Source organism: Zootoca vivipara, chromosome 7 (assembly GCF_963506605.1).
Source record: "Zootoca vivipara chromosome 7, rZooViv1.1, whole genome shotgun sequence".
Taxonomy (NCBI): domain Eukaryota; kingdom Metazoa; phylum Chordata; class Lepidosauria; order Squamata; family Lacertidae; genus Zootoca; species Zootoca vivipara.
In genome coordinates, this window is record NC_083282.1 from 87,879,287 (window position 1) to 87,895,360 (window position 16,074).

At 39.1% G+C, this 16,074-nt stretch overlaps 1 protein-coding gene across 7 annotated transcripts in view; it reads right to left on the reverse strand.

The window, feature by feature from the left end:
* Window positions 1–16,074, reverse strand: part of DIDO1 (death inducer-obliterator 1) — a 71,814-nt gene that overhangs the window by 8,903 nt on the left and 46,837 nt on the right. For 6 of the 7 annotated variants that reach the window (XM_060277341.1, XM_035121387.2, XM_035121386.2 and 3 more), the window contains 9 exons: window positions 14,546–15,020; window positions 13,489–13,648; window positions 12,654–12,770; window positions 12,400–12,507; window positions 10,834–10,969; window positions 9,997–10,540; window positions 8,951–9,104; window positions 6,595–6,684; window positions 5,271–5,466 (listed from right to left, as the gene is read on the reverse strand). In XM_060277341.1, the coding sequence (XP_060133324.1) occupies window positions 5,271–5,466; window positions 6,595–6,684; window positions 8,951–9,104; window positions 9,997–10,540; window positions 10,834–10,969; window positions 12,400–12,507; window positions 12,654–12,770; window positions 13,489–13,648; window positions 14,546–15,020 (1,980 nt within the window). Of the gene's footprint in view, window positions 1–29; window positions 5,467–6,594; window positions 6,685–8,950; window positions 9,105–9,996; window positions 10,541–10,833; window positions 10,970–12,399; window positions 12,508–12,653; window positions 12,771–13,488; window positions 13,649–14,545; window positions 15,021–16,074 lie in introns of those variants that run through there. The other variant, XM_060277342.1, reaches the window with a different exon arrangement.

The following is a 16,074-nucleotide window of genomic DNA, read 5'->3' on the forward strand; positions in this document are numbered from 1 at the left end:
TTAGAAAGGGTGGGCAGAAATGTTTTATAAACCAGCATACAAACCCTATAAAACTTAAAACCACTACTTAAGAAAGCAGCTTCTGAGTGGCTGTTTAGACCCTGTGGATAATGGAAACATGAAGCAAGTCAGGTTACAAGCAATGACTATTGAGGATAATGTGGCAAAGAGACTATACTCTTTGTGGAGGCATAATGAGTAACCTTGTAAGTCCATTTATTTATTAAAGAATGGCTGCTACATGCCTCAATGGCTCTGTTCTACCTCCAGTCAAGAGGCATTATGGCTCTAAATACCAGTTCCTGGGGATCTAAGGTGGGCACAATGCTGTTGTGTTCATGGTCTAGTTTGCAAACACCCCACAGGCATTTGGTTGGCCCCATTGAGAACATGCTGGTCTAGATGGGCCAATGGCCTGATTCAGCAGGTGCATCTTAGGTTCTTATAAGAGCCTAGTTAAAAAAATGAGTGTACCAACATTTGTTTCTGGAGGAAGGTTAAAAATATTGAGTTTTTAAAAAGCTAGTCCTTTAAAAAAAAACTACAGTGGTACCTCGGGTTACAAACGCTTCAGGTTAAAAACTCCGCTAACCCAGAAATAGTACCTCAGGTTAAGAACTTTGCTTCAGGATGAGAACAGAAATTGTGCTCTGGCGGCGCGGCAGCAGCAGAAGCCCCATTAGCTAAAGTGGTGCTTCAGGTTAAGAACAATTTCAGATTAAGAACAGACCTCCAGAACAAATTAAGTTCTTAACCAGAGGTACCACTGTAGTATTGTTTACTGTATATTATATTCCTAGATTGATCTGAATATGAGTATGAGGAAAAAATGTAAACTATATTAAAAATATGACCCCTAAAGGAAACTTAGCAATTCCTGTCTAGTTGCTGCTTCCCATAATATGAATTCAGGTAAGTATATGGAGGTTTACTGTTTCTAAGAAATTAAGACATTCATGTCATCACTCCCATAAACTTTTAAAAAGCCCTGAACGCTTATTTCTTGACATAAAACCAAGAATTTTTATGAAGTAAGATTTCATAAAAGATTTGTCACTGCTGTATGTGCAAACCAGTGCTGCTCATTAAGCAGCTGTAGGGCTACTTCAGTGATATTTTTTTACAGCCTTCTTTACCTGAACCTCAAAAATGTCCCTTATTCATAACTGGAATTGGCAGCAGTACTAAGACTGGTTTACACAATCCCTCAATGTTAGTTGTGCTCAGCCTGACCAACAAGTGCCAGCTATCTAGCAAGCAGTATAATTATTATAGTTGCCTTTGAGGAAAGCAGAAAATGAATTTCAGTTTAAAAAAATAAGGCTGTGGGAAGGGTGTGGTGCCCTGTAAATATTGCTCCTCTTCAGAGTCACCAATCATTTTGGGCCAGTGGGCAATGTGCATATTGGAAAAGTTGTGGGGAATACACACACACAAGAGAGAGAGAGAGAGAGAGAGAGGGAGAGAGAGAGAGCGAGCGCAGCCAAACACGCACAGGAACCTATTCTGTAGACCAGAATTGAATGCTTTCTTCAAGTCTTAATTCCAAAAGCAGGAAAGGCTCTTGTAGGCACATGTGCACCTGAGAGTCCCATGTTGATGATCCGGACTGTACAAAGTATTGTATTATAAATAATGTATCAAAGGTACAAGTGGTGCTTTTTCACAGATCCTCCTTCCAATTACTAAGATACTCAATATTCTTCTTTAAATATTCTTTTAGCTTTGGGCTAGGGAATACCTATTGATTAAAATATTAGAAGAGTTTGGATTTGATATCCCGCTTTATCACTACCCGGAGTCTCAAAGCAGCTAACATTCCTCCCCCACAACAGACACCCTGTGAGGTGGGTGGGGCTGAGAGACTTCAAAGAAGTGTGACTAGCCCAAGGTCACCCAGCAGCTGCATGTGGAGGAGCGGAGACGCGAACCCAGTTCCCCAGATTACGAGTCTACCGCTCTTAACCACTACACCACACTGGCTTTTGCTGAAAGAAACATCAAGCTTCAATAGTGTATGGAGATGAGTTCTGCAGATATCCACTCCCGATTCCACCACTCAATGATTTCATTTGTAGATTGGAGAACATGCTAACTTCCTTGGGGGGAATGAGACACTGCCAGTGTTTGAAAATATGTAAGTCAAAATGGTCTGTGGAACAAAACAGAAAATCTTCATCAAGTTTCAGGATAGATGTCTGCAAGTGCTGAAAAGGTTTTTAGTGAATAGAACCTGATTCCAAGAAGGCATGCTTGTTGTAATTGTGGCAGCTGGCAAGGGGCCATATACTTGAAGGATCCACCTAGGTTATCCCACCTCCCCTGCCCTGCATTAGTCAGTGTACGAAAAGAATCAGTCAGATAAGAGACCAAGTGCTCCTTGGACATTCTACTGAATCACACACATGGGATCGATGATAGAGGAGATGTGATAATTCATGTAGGTTGGATCAATATCACTGCAGATTTCCTTGCGGGGAGTGGGGGCTGGGACAGCCATTCTGATCCATTTCCCATATTTCCATTCCCCATTACTAATTGAGAAGAAAAAGCAGGTAACAATGAAGCTTATTTCACCAAACATAGAATGATTTAACTAATTACAACTTTTAACTCCTAACGTTTAGTGATATTAACATGTTTCTGTTCCAGTACAACTTATGTTTTCTTTTCCTTTCTTGGTTTTGACATCAGCTGAAGTGATTTCTTGTGGAACAGAAGTCTGCCATGCAGCACAGTCCAGGCACAGAAGAGGAATTCACATGATGTACTCCAGCTCTACTATTTATGATCACCACTAGGTATGTCACAACCATTTCACGTACAACCTCTGTCTCATAAAATAAAAAGTAAACCAAACTTAGACCTAGGTAAGTCCTATGAAATTTAATAGGATTTACTTCTAAGTAGATATGTAGAGGATTATATTTTCAAGGATATTGTAGTCTCTATCTTAAACATATCAGAGCAAGCTCTACTGAATAACTGATACCAAATAATACCGAAATACTTTAGGATATTTGTTTTGTTAAAATATTTTGTCCTAGCCTGGTAAAGCAACAGTCTGAAACCCAGAATTGATCCTGTGATACAGAATATATATGTCTCAATTATGTGTGTGAATAACATTTTTAGCAGCCTAGCAGGTGTCACTATAGAGACTTATTTTACTAACTAGACCGAGTCCAATACATAGTTACAGCCACTAAAACATCTGAATTGAAAGAGACAATGACCACTTTGCACAAAATACATTTTATTAAGATCATGTAATAAGAGCAGTAAATTTCATTAAAATATATGGATAGCAGATTTTATACCTCTCCCCGTACATGTCCGCATATACCTAGAACTGAGACAACTTATCCGAAAAGATTCTAATAGGCTTAATGTATATGACTCACCTCAAAACACACATAGGAAATTATGATTTGGACTGTATCCTCTATTTTTTAAAAATAATAATAATATGTGTATGCTGTCATCAAGGAGGATTATGATGGGGGTGCTTTCAAACAAATTTCACATGCCTTCTGAGTTGTCACAACCCTATTAAAAGACTTCTCTTCCCCTAAACATTTAACTAGGCCTTCAGAATTAAAAGCAAAGTGGAATCTGAAAAAATGCTTCAGGCAGTCCATATTTTGAAATAGTGGTTCTTTTTTCAGCTTCAAGTAGTTTGAAATAAGGTTCGTTGTTTATAGGATTTTAGAGTGTGTCCTATGTTAGTAAGGTTTTCAAACTGCACTCTAGGGATGCTTAGGTTTAACAAAAGCTTATGAGGAGTTCCTTAAATGACTGGTACTCTTTCAAGGAAGTTAGTTTGCCATAACCAAGCTTACCCTGAAATGCACAGTTGTGGGAAAGTGCCAGATTTGTTACAACTTCGAAATTGTAATCTCAGTTCCGGCAGGCTGACAGCTATGCCTAACAGGCCTGTAAACTGAGGATGTGCCCTAGACTTTTCCTGAGAATCCTCAGCAATATACACAAATGGAAAGGGTTACAGGTAGGTAGCCGTGTTGGTCTGAGTCGAAGCAAAATAAAAAAATTCCTTCAGTAGCACCTTAAAGACCAACTAAGTTTTTATTTTGGTATGAGCTTTCGTGTGCATGCACACAATGGAAAGGGGTTGAAGTTCAAGATTCAAAGTTACAAGAAATACTACTTTAGATAAAAAAGGAGAAAACCTCAATTTCCTCTCCCCTTCCCAGTTGTTTGCCACAAACTATAGAGACTGGATGAAAGTCTTTTTCCCCCCAGTCAAAATGGAAATTTCTTGCGATTTATCCTGGAGCTGAAGAGAATTTCCTTACAAGCATATGTGCAGTATTGTGTGGTTATTTATTCAGAAGGACAACATACATAAATAGCAGGATGACCTCTTAAGAGTGCAGAAGCTCAGGAATATAGTATTGAAATAAACTATACCTTATTTCTAATCAGTTCTGACTAATTAGTATGCAGTATTTGTTTGATTAAAATCTGTTTTAGATAAACAGCATTCCCTCAAGGAGGAGGGAAGACAGAGACTGTGGTTTTCTTCCCTGGAGCAATCAATCTATCACTGTCAAAACAGCTGATGGAATAGTGTGTAACTACTCCTTATTTATATGTGTGTCTCTTTCAGCTATGAAAGCTTGGGTTCCTTGGGACATTCCTCACACCACTGGGTGAGCTCAGTGCCGAAATCTTGAGATCTTGTGAGTTTTTGATTGCAGGAGTTCAAGCACACCTATAATATAGTCTGCAAATGACAATCTTACCTTTCAACGTCAGTGATGTTCTGTGGGCTTTCTGTGTTTGCTTCTGTTTGAAGATGCTGACCACTTCTGCTCATTTCAATGTCATGTTGCGTACCAATATTTTAAAACTTAACTAACCTCCCTGTGCCTTTTTAAAAGATCAAAGTTCTTGTAGTTATGTCTCCCCGTTTCCCAAACTATGATTTGTATATAGCAGGCACGTCCAACTTCCAATAGACTGCAATCTATTAAAAAATGGCAGTGATCTACCCATTGGAGTGACCAGAGTTGTTGACCTTTTGTTGAGAAAGCATCAAAGTTGTTGAGATTTTGGGGGGGTGGGTGGGTGGGAGGGCATGATCCCATGATCAACCAGGGACACCCCGCGATCGGCCGGTATATAGTACTTTTCCTTTCTACATTTATCCAACTGAAGTGTGTGTTATGAATGATGTCTGGTATGGTATTTATAGTTGTAACATAGAAGGGCAGAAGTAGTTGGGTTTCCTACAATTCATTGCTTACCTGGTCCCTCAAAGGGTAAAAGTTTGGATGGAATAGGATCCTTTGCACTGAGAGGAATCAAATAGAGGTCCTTGACATGTCTGTTGTTATTAGCAACAACACCAAATCGGCCACGACTGCTAAAATAGGAGTACAGAGAAATGTAGGAAGGCACCTCCTCTTCTGTTGCAGGATGGAAGCGGATCAAACATAGTTCCTATAATACAAAAATATAAAGGAAAAATACCAACCTATTGCTAAATACGTAAATAGCAAGTGAGGGCAACATGGCATCCATGCACTTCACTTTTGAAGTAATAATTTCAGAATTATTCTTATTCAATTTCTATACCGTCCTTCATCTAAGGATCACAAGGTAGTTTACAAAATTACATACCATAATAGCAAACGGAAACAATAACACCCCCCTCCCATGCCCCACATACAGTTTAAAAAGCCATAAATTGTATAATTAGCCAAAGGCCTGGGAAAAGAGTAATGTTTTTGCCTGGCGCTTAAAGATATGTAATGAAGGCACCAGGCTAGCCTTCCTGAGGATAGCATTCCACAAATAGGGAGCCACTGCAGAAAAGGGCCCGCTCTCGTGTGGCCACTATCTGGACCTCTCTTGGAGGAGCACATGAAGAAGGGCCTCAGACATTGATTGCAGGGTCTGTGGCAGTAAATATGGACTTAAGTTGGTGATCCGAAAGATGGTGCAGCTTTAAAAAACGCCTTATTTCACTGCCATCAAATAAGCAAAGATTATGTAAAATTAATTATCAATATAATTTTACTTTACATTATTTAAGGTGGCTGAATTTTTCATTATTAAAACACTTTTAGGGTTAGATCTAGTAAGGATTCTTACTATGATGGTTCATATATTAAGTCAATGATAATTTATGCTGTGCTGGAAATTGAAATGTCACTAATACAGAACCTGTTGGGGTGGGGAAGAAGTGGTGAGAATATATGGAAGGGAAGTAATAGCCAGCAAAAAAAGCCATTATAGTATTTTGCCTGTCTTAAAGAATTTCAGGTACAAATTACTGACAAGAATCCAAACTGCTGCTGGGGTGCAGGTGGGTAGGAGCAAGTTTAACTTTTTATTTTGACAAATAGGCCTGTATGCCATGTTTAAAAAAGAAGTCCCCTCCACATTTCAAAAGAGACGTGTGAAAACATTAGGAGTTGCTGCTGTATCATTAATTCAAGCCAGCAGTGTCCTCCTCCCTTAGGTAGAAGAACTTAGTTGTATAGTTCATTGGATCCCATCCAATATTATTATTTCAAATATAGTTCAATTATTTCACCATTACCACACAGGATTTTTAAAAAGTACCTTTGACACAGATGATTTCAGTTTGCCAATATAATCCCATACTGTCTTCGGCGAGATCCTCCCTCCAATATGAATTGTATCAGGTAAATCCTGGATAAGAAGCATTACATAATGTGAGAAGAGGGCAGTTTGAGGGCAAAGTATATTGCCCTACATTTCCCAGTAAATAGAATTATACCAACAGAATGTAAATAGAAGCTATATTGTGATTTTACTATAGCTAGTGCCATTATGTTCACAATTCTGTTTATCCTTCCACTTCCATTTTCAAACTGCTAGCAGAAAACATAGTCCCTTTCTAATTTCACAAACCACAGCTCATTTTGAGGTTGCTCAAATGTTCCTTTCTGAATCTGGTATGAGAGGGAGCACATCTCACACTTGGGTACCCCTACTATAGTTTCTTATCTGGGAATGGAGAATAATGTCTGACACTGTAGTACGAAGTTGCTTTTATTTACTTGTTCTGCCACAAGATCTTGGGAACTGATGAATGCAGTATTTGTATGGTTCAAACATGACTTTTTGTACAAGGAAAATGAGCTGGAAAGGCTGGCTATTGGTGTGCTACGACCCTGAGGCTCACTCACTCCCATATTAGGCTTAGACAGTAACATCTGAGCACTGTGAGAGATAGCTTTTACATAAAGAAGTAATATTTTTGCACATTAAAGCTACAAAAAGTTATTAAAAATATAATTATTTTGAAAATTGTGACAAAACATTCCTAGCCTATTTTCATAGAGTAAAAATTTAATTGTCACTAAAACATGCTGTTGAGACACAATGTGTTTATATTTATAAAGCTGTCTTATCTATAGATCTATAGGGGCAAACATATTTCTATTTATTTACATTAACCACAGTCTGTCTCAGAATTCAGCATTAAACATTGCTACAATATCATATTCATGGCCCACTGAGCCTAAGATCATAACGTACTAGTTTTCCAACTAGGAGGAAAAGGGTTATTCTTACACCCATAAGTTTAGGAGTCTTCCTATCCCTGCTTCAAAACACAGGAAGAAAGATAACACTAATTCCACTGACAGAATTTGTTGGTGCACAGGAATCAAAATTCCAAGCACCCTGTTCATATTGACCATAAAAGGCGAGGCTAAAAAAAAGAGTTGAATACACTAAAGTATCTTCCTCCTCTAAGGCAGGAAAGATATACAGCTGCTTCAGCTACTGTTCTACTCCCCACCCTACCACCAGTTCTTACACAAACAATGCAGAGCAATACGTGAAGTCTTTTGGAATGTATGCAAGAACCAAGGTGGCTTTTCCTCAAATAATGGAATTTATGAACAGTTTGCAGTTATTGGTTTGACACTTGATAATCAACTAAACTGAACTTCCTTCCTATGTTTCTTTTTTGGGTTTAATACAGGAAACTGGGAGCTCACTGACTATGGCAGTCATCCCATGACAGTGGCAATCATCACTTATCAGTTATTACAGATCACTGCTTCTCACCATCAGACCAAAATGAAAATCAAGAGTGTGATTAACAGAAAATGATAAAGAGTTCTTTATCAGTTAGTGATATGAAGTGTTAATACTAAAAATGGAATATCCAGCATGCCATTTCAGTGCTACTATTTTCCTCTTACAGTGGTACCTCCGGTTACGAACTTAATTCGTTCTGGAGCTCCGTTCGCAACTGGAAACTGCTTGTAACATGAGGCGCGCTTTCGCTAATGGCACCTCCCACTGCTGCCGCACCGCCGGAGTGTGACTTCCGCGCACATCCCGGGGGAAAGTTTGCAACAAGGGGCATCTAGTTCTGGGTTAGTGGAGCGGATAACCCAAAGCTTTCATAAGGGAGACGGTACGTGACACGAGGTACCACTGTCCTTACAGATCACCAATACTATTTTATTATTTTTGGAATAAATTGCTGTTCTATACAATACAGCAGTGACCATTTTAGGTGCATCCAATTGATGCACGATCACTGATGTATGGTCTTTTGGGACCCAGAAGAAGACAGAATGGGGACATAATGGGGCAGGGGGTGCTTATCCGCGTTCCACACACGTAGGAGCTGGGAACAGAAGCCCTGCATGAAATGGTTGCCACCTGTACTCAAGTAAATGTACATATTATCTATGTCCCATTTCTTATGCTACAGACACAGTCCACTGTCTCAACAGTGAGTTATTAAAACTCAGACCTAAATGAAATTTGAAAATGTTAATAAGTCAATTTGCTTAGCTTTCAAGCTATCATGTTGAGTAAACATGATAATATATTACGTGTATAGCTAACCTCTTACCACAAAGCAAATGTAGTTAGAAATATAATTTTAGATACAGTTTATACAGAAAGCACAAGCACTTCAAAGTCGCACCTCACTGAGGTAGTCAAAGGATCCAGAGACAGGGTAAGCTTTGGTGACAAACTTGGCCACACTTTGCATGTTGATAAAGCCTTTCCATATGGTGTTAAGGCGAGAGAGAAAGACGGACGTATCTCCTTCTTGAGGGGACTGTATCTCTGACATACTGCAAAACAGAAAACCCAGGAGAATTGTGTCAAGTGTGGCTCTACAAATTGTATCTCTACAAATGCCCCTTCATCCCAAGCAACCCCAGCATATTTCAAATTCCACATCAAATGATCCTAAATCTTATGAAATATACTTTTACTGAATTAAATTAATGGGCTAGAATTCAATTTTTAAGACTTCCAGTGCATTCAGTGGAAGGCTAGTGATCACAAAATACGGACCATTAATTTGCTAACCCATGAATAGAATCCCTGTTATTATTAGGGATTGAGTTGATATTGTAAGACTTGTGACGGATTCTCTTTTGCATGAAAGAGTGGGTCAAGCATGGAGAGACACTGAAGTTCATGAGCCTGCCTTGAGTAAAGGCAATGTGTGTTCCCCAGTTCTTACAAACACTGGCTCCTCCTGTGCATCAATGCTACTAGAGGTTAAACAGTGTGCTACATGAGAAAATATGACTTGGCAAATCTTCAAAGTATATAGAAGTAGTAAAAAAATCCTCCTGTTTATGGGTTTGCTGTCCTTTCCTCCTAGTGGCTCCTGAGATATTAGCACAAGGTATCCCTCCTTCACATCTTGAGGAGAGGCAAAGAAAGGTCCCTCACTGTCAGTTAACATCAGAGTACTTGCAGAGCAATGGCAGCAAGGGTGTTTGGTCTGAGCTGTTCTCCTCCTTGCACAATTGGGGGACAGCAAGGAGCCACCCGTGGGGGGGCACCTATCTATGCCCATTAACTTGCCCACCCACCCTTTTACCCACTCTGAGAAGCTTCCTTCCTTAGAAGGAATTTGAAGGCTCCCCCTGCACCTACACACACACCATTGGGTTGCATGGTCCCCTTTGCACAATACCACACACCTCTTGCAGACTGACACACACATACCTAACATTTAGGGACGATTGAGCTGCCAAGTATCTTGGGTCCGATGATGATGATGGCTTCGTTAATATTGATTTTGGAGCTGGTACAGTATTTCTTGATATTTCTGGTTTACTTTCCCCTACAGAACCTTTGTCAGATGCCGGGATGGGATGCAATGCAGAAGACACAGTAGAAGCAGAGGTTGACAAAGTGCTCATGGCTGTTCTGGGATCCTTCCCAGAGACTGTCACAGTAGTGATAACACCGCCAGCATAAGATGTGGGGTAGAGAGAGCTCTCATTGGGTAGAGAAGATTCTGGATTGCTTTGTCCTTGTGTTAAAGGAATGTAAGTTTTTTCTATGCTTGGCTGAGGAACTACTTCAGCTACAGATTCTACAGGGTCCGCAGCATTCTCCATTTCCTCTTCTTTTGCAGCCTCCACTTCATCTGCTGATGTCGAGCTTTCAAATTTTGACTTCATTTCTGACTTTGGTTCCGCCTTCTTAAAAGATGACGATTTTAGTTTCTTTGAAGCTGGTTCATCATCAGATGCTGACATCTGACCTAAATGGTAAAAAAAACCCCGTAACATGTAACATTGTGAGTCTGTGTCTTTTCATGGACATGGTGCTATATTTCCCTTGGAGACAGGGAAATCACTTCTTGCTTGTTGCCGTTTTAATTTATAGAAACAAAAAGTTTATTTTACTGCAAGAAGGAAGTTTGGCCATCTATATAATTGAGACTCCAGCCAGATTTGGGTTTACTCGGAACAAAATTGATACAGTAATTTAAATTTCTGCTTTGCATTTCTACCACGTGGGTGTTCACACAGCTTTGGTAATCCATGTGCATACCTGTACAGATTTTGCAGTTCAGGTCAAAAAGATGGGCTCGGTGTTGACTTGTTGTGTCCTGTAACATACTGCTGAAAACATCAAGAATTGGAGCACTGCTTTTTTCAGGAGCTGCTCGATCTGCCTCTTGCTGCTCCTAAAAAGGAATTGAGGCAATGGTATGATTTGCTGGTATCCGGCTCATTTCAACTATACACATGCAAATTCCTGTGGATATGCAGATTTGAAACCAAACATCCACAGCTCCAAAAAATAAAGCAATTGATACTACTAAAATCTAGACATAACTTGACCTTTCAACAAGTGCAAGCTCATATGCAGAAAGAGAGCCTTATAAGGTCTGTGTAGATTCATTACTGGCACCACAGGTTTCGGCAGCACCCCAAGAGGGGAAACAGAAAGTGTGCTGTTCCCCTGTTCTGGGCAAATTAATTAATGTGCGTGCAACAACCGATTGTCATTCACACACGTGTGCATCGTGGTGACCCAGAAGTGGCAGGAAAAGGGGGTGGGAACAAGCTTATGCGTGCTCTGCCCTCACACACAATGGCCCAAAACACAGCCATGCGCATATCAGGGGTTGCCTGTTCATCATTGGTCTCTTTGCAATAGGAACCATGCCAAAGCAACAGTCCAGGTAATAGCCAATGTACTACAGTGTACAGTGGTGGGTGGGTTATTGGTTTTGTTTGTTCTTGTTTTCATCATATTCGTTGTAGTTTTATTCTGTATTTTATCCTGTGAATCACCCTGAGATCTTTGGATGAATGGCAGTACAGTGGTGCCTCGCTAGACGAAATTAATTCGTTCCACGGGTCTTTTCTTATAGCGAAAAATTTGTCTAGCGAATCCCATAGGAATGCACTGATTTTTTTTCGACTTTTTTTTGCCCATAGGAACGCATTAATTGAATTTCAATGCATTCCTATGGGAAACCGCGATTTGCTAGACGAATTTTTCGTAAAACGCATTCGTCTAGCGAGGCAAGCTCCGCTCGAAAAATCCTTTCGTTAAGCGGAAATTTCATTAAGCAGGGCATTCGTTAAGCGAGGCACCACTGTATACAAATTTAATAAATAAATAAGAATAAACAATAATACTGTGTACATGTACCCCAAAATAAGTACAGTGGTACCTCTACTTACGAATTTAATGCGTTCCGAACGCACATTCGTAAGTCGAAAAAAATTGTAAGTCGAATCCCATAGCAATGCATTGGAAGAAAAAATTCGTAAGTAGAAGCAACCCTAGCTAAAAATTCATAAGTAGAAAAAATCCTATCTAAACCGCATCCAAGATGGCGGACGGAGCTCCATTCGTAAGTAGAAACATTTGTAGAGGTACCACTGTACAGACTCCTGCGGGAATTGTGCAGTGCATGTATAAGCTGCTTCAGAGCATTACTGGATTGTGCCCTCTAAAATAAAAAAGCAAGCAAGCAGATAAACTAGAGATCATAAAACATGACATTTTATATTATACAATATCTTCATGTAAAGAATTGAATTTTGGTGAATGGTCTATGTAATTAATTATAAATCAGTGCCTTAAGTGGTTTATACTTACATCTGAATCAGACACTGGTGGAGAATCTTCCATGTTAGCATCTGGGATGGGTTCTTGTTTTACAGCAGATTTCTTGTTTTCAAAAGTTTTACGTTTAGCTGCCATTACCTATGAAAACAATAATGTTATTTGTACACACACACAAAGTCAGTGAACTAGACTTTAATCATTACTCTGTAGTCAATTACCACATCAGCTGGAATTGCTCATCAACCATCCTTACATAATAAACACCACAAAATTTTATTGCTTACTGCTTTGGCTGGCCTTTCTTTCCATGTAGATAGCTCTTTGGATAAGAGTTCTTCTGGCTTCATTCTTACTAGCCTTGACAAAGGAAGGTCTTCCCTAAGAACACGATGGAAAAGTCCCTAAAGAGAGAGGAGCGATTCGAGGTGAGCAGTAACTACTTACACAACTAGCAAATGAGAATCTTCCAATAGGCAAGTAAATGCTGTCATCCAGTTCATTAATTCCTTCTAAAAGGTCTTAAGCAGGGGTAGGCAACCTAATGCCCAGGGGACGATCCAGGAATCAGGGTGTTTTTACACGAGTAGAATGTGTCCTTTTATTGAAAATGCATCTCTGGGTTATTTCTGGGGCATAGGAATTCATTCATATTTTATTTTTCCAAAATATAGTCCAGCCCACCACATGGTCTGAGGGACAGTGGACCGGCACACTGCTGAAAAAGGTTGCTGACCCCTGGTCTTAAGTGTAAATAGAATGAAAATTTTAAAATACATTTTAAAAAAAATTGCTAGGTTAGCAAAAAATTAAGAGTATATAACATAATTTGAAGCATGTCTGTATCAGGAATGGGATTGAGAGTTCCACAGGCATTTTCTCCACATGCATAATTTTATATCACATTCCCTTGCCTCTTTTCTAAACCAAAAAGCCCCAAGCTTGTTAGTTTTAGCCATTCATGCTTCCAAAGCTCCCAATAAAAGTTACAGTCCTCTTGATTGTAAAGAAAACTCAAAGCAGTTTACAAAAAGAGCTATAAAACAATAAATGATGCAGTCAGATCAAAGGCTGTCTGCTTTTTTTTTTTAAAAAAGGCTGTTGATTCACTTTAATACAAACCTGATTTTTAGGGTCCTTGAGATTGAACATAATGCTGCGATATTTACTCTTATACCGATTATCTGTAGCCTGGAATAAATTAAACATCTCCTTTTCAATGTTCAGTGCAATCTTTCCCACCTCACTCTCTGTCATAGCCAGATCATCACTATCATTTACTCTGCCAAAAGAAAAGAGTTAGGAAATAAAGAAAAGGGAGTCAAAAATGACAGTACTGCTAAGTAGCTTGATCTACCCATGTGCAGGAAGAATCTTCTATGACTTAAGTCTCAAAAATGGCCTACTTAATTCAAGGATGAATTTTCCTTCTTTGATTCCTACTATTCACTGCTTCAACATCCTCTGAATATCATGTACTCAGCAGTATTGTTGTGCTGCTTAAAGTACTGATGATAGTTTGGGAAAACTGGTGATAAGCACACGTATTTATATTGGACACGGCTTATCTGTTTTGCAAATACCACGTTTTTTAAAATCTAGTTTCCTTCTCAGTCAAAAAGTCACAAATACAGTGGAACCTCAGTTTATGAACACCTCGGTTTACGAATTTTCGGTTTACGAACGCCGCGGACCCATCTGGAACGGATTAATTCACTTTCCATTACTTTCAATGGGAAAGTTCGCTTCAGTTTATGAACGCTTCAGTTTATGAACAGACTTCTGGAACCAATTACACCCATGCTTCGGGTTAAGTACGCTTCAGGTTGAGTACTCCGTGGACCCGTCTGGAACGGATTAATCCACTTTCCATGACTTTCAATGGGAAAGTTCGCTTCAGTTTATGTACTCCGCGGACCGCCTGGAATAGATTAATCCACTTTCCATTACTTTCAATGGGAAAGTTCGCTTCAGTTAATGACAGATGTCCGGAACCAATTGTGTTCATAAACCGAGGTACCACTTGTATTTTAGCACTAAACTTATTTCAGATACATTATATCTAAAGTGCTGTGAAAGGTGAGAAGAGATGGATATCACTGTTCACTCAGCATTATAACTAATCATTATCCTAAACTATACAGTTTATTTGCACAGAGCAAGTATACTTAGTTCCTACCTTTTCCACAATATCTCCTTAAGGGATCTCCGTATATTTTGGCGAATTTGAGAGTTAGGCTGTGATTGACTAGCACTTGCAGATTTTGCTTGTGTAGCTGAGGAAGTTGTTGAAGAAGCAGAGGACACCATGGGCTTCCTGAGTCCTCCACCAAAGTTTGAAGAGGAAATTGTTTTTTTAGAAACTGAGGATGTACCATAGGACAAAGGTGAAGGCTTTGGTAATGACACATTGCTTGATGTAGGTGGACCAGTTGAAGACTTCTTAGGTATCACCCCTTTGAAACCTGCAGCAGAGTATTTAATTGGATGCTTAGAACTAGTAAATGTAGAGGGTTTCTTTAAGGGTAGATTTCTGCTTTGGGCAGACACTGCAGAAGCGGGTTGAGACGCTGCAGTAGTTGACACAACCATTTTCTTTGATGCTACTGAAGATTCAGCTGGCTTATCCTCATTCTTACGTTCCTCTTTCTGTGCTGTTAACAGGAACAAAACACAACAAATTATATTTTTTCAACAGGTGCTGCAAAGATTCAACAACAGACATGATTCAGCAAGCCAAACATGTGCTTAATTCTTTTAATGAAAATAAAGAGATGAAAGAAGATCAATTTAGGCTAGATTAAGGATAAACAACATTTCTTGTTTAAAGCTATCTTAGAGAAGTGATAGAAACTTATATTGGTTTTATGAAGAAGGTGCCTTATTTTTATACAAATTGATTTGACACAATAAACTTGCAAGACACAGGGAGAGATGGGCTGTGCCCATGATGCAAATGAATCATGCCCAAAGTTTACCAACAGGAAAGGGTACAATCTCATAAGGAGAGAAAACATATAAAAAAGAAAGCTACTTCAAATACTGTACGTGTTTTTCACACTTTTAAAACCAAAGTAGATCCATCTTCAAAGATTGCACACATGAGCTAACGTTAAGCTAACACATATACAAAACAGCAAGTATAAGGCTCAGGCATACAAGCTGGGTTTTTTAAAGAAAAGAAAGAATATGCACTTTCTAAACCATGCAAACAATTCTAACATTTATTATACATGTATCAGATATGCTGAATTATCAGTGGGAAGTAATGGCCACAACACCACAGTACATCAAACCAAATATTTAAGCTGAACGTTTCAGAAGAGCACTCATTAGAATAGCATCTGACTAAACAAAGATGATTTTATTGCATCTCTCCCCTAGCATTTCACCTGAAACACTTTAGAATTCTGCTTGTAACATCAGCTTTCATTCCTACCTGTATATGTGTGGCCACAACTTTCCTAGCATTTCAACACATGCTCATTAAGAAACTTGTAGGATTATAACGTATTATGATATTCACAAGTGTTTTCTGTAAACAAGTGCCTCCCTTGAAAACAAACACTTGCCTTAAAATGAAATTGCAAGGTTTAGTTCTATTTATACTATAGAAACTAAGGAATCTAGCTCTATAGATGCACGTGCAAAAACTCACATTCAAAAGAAAAATAACCTGTATTAACAATGGAATAGATCTGGACAATG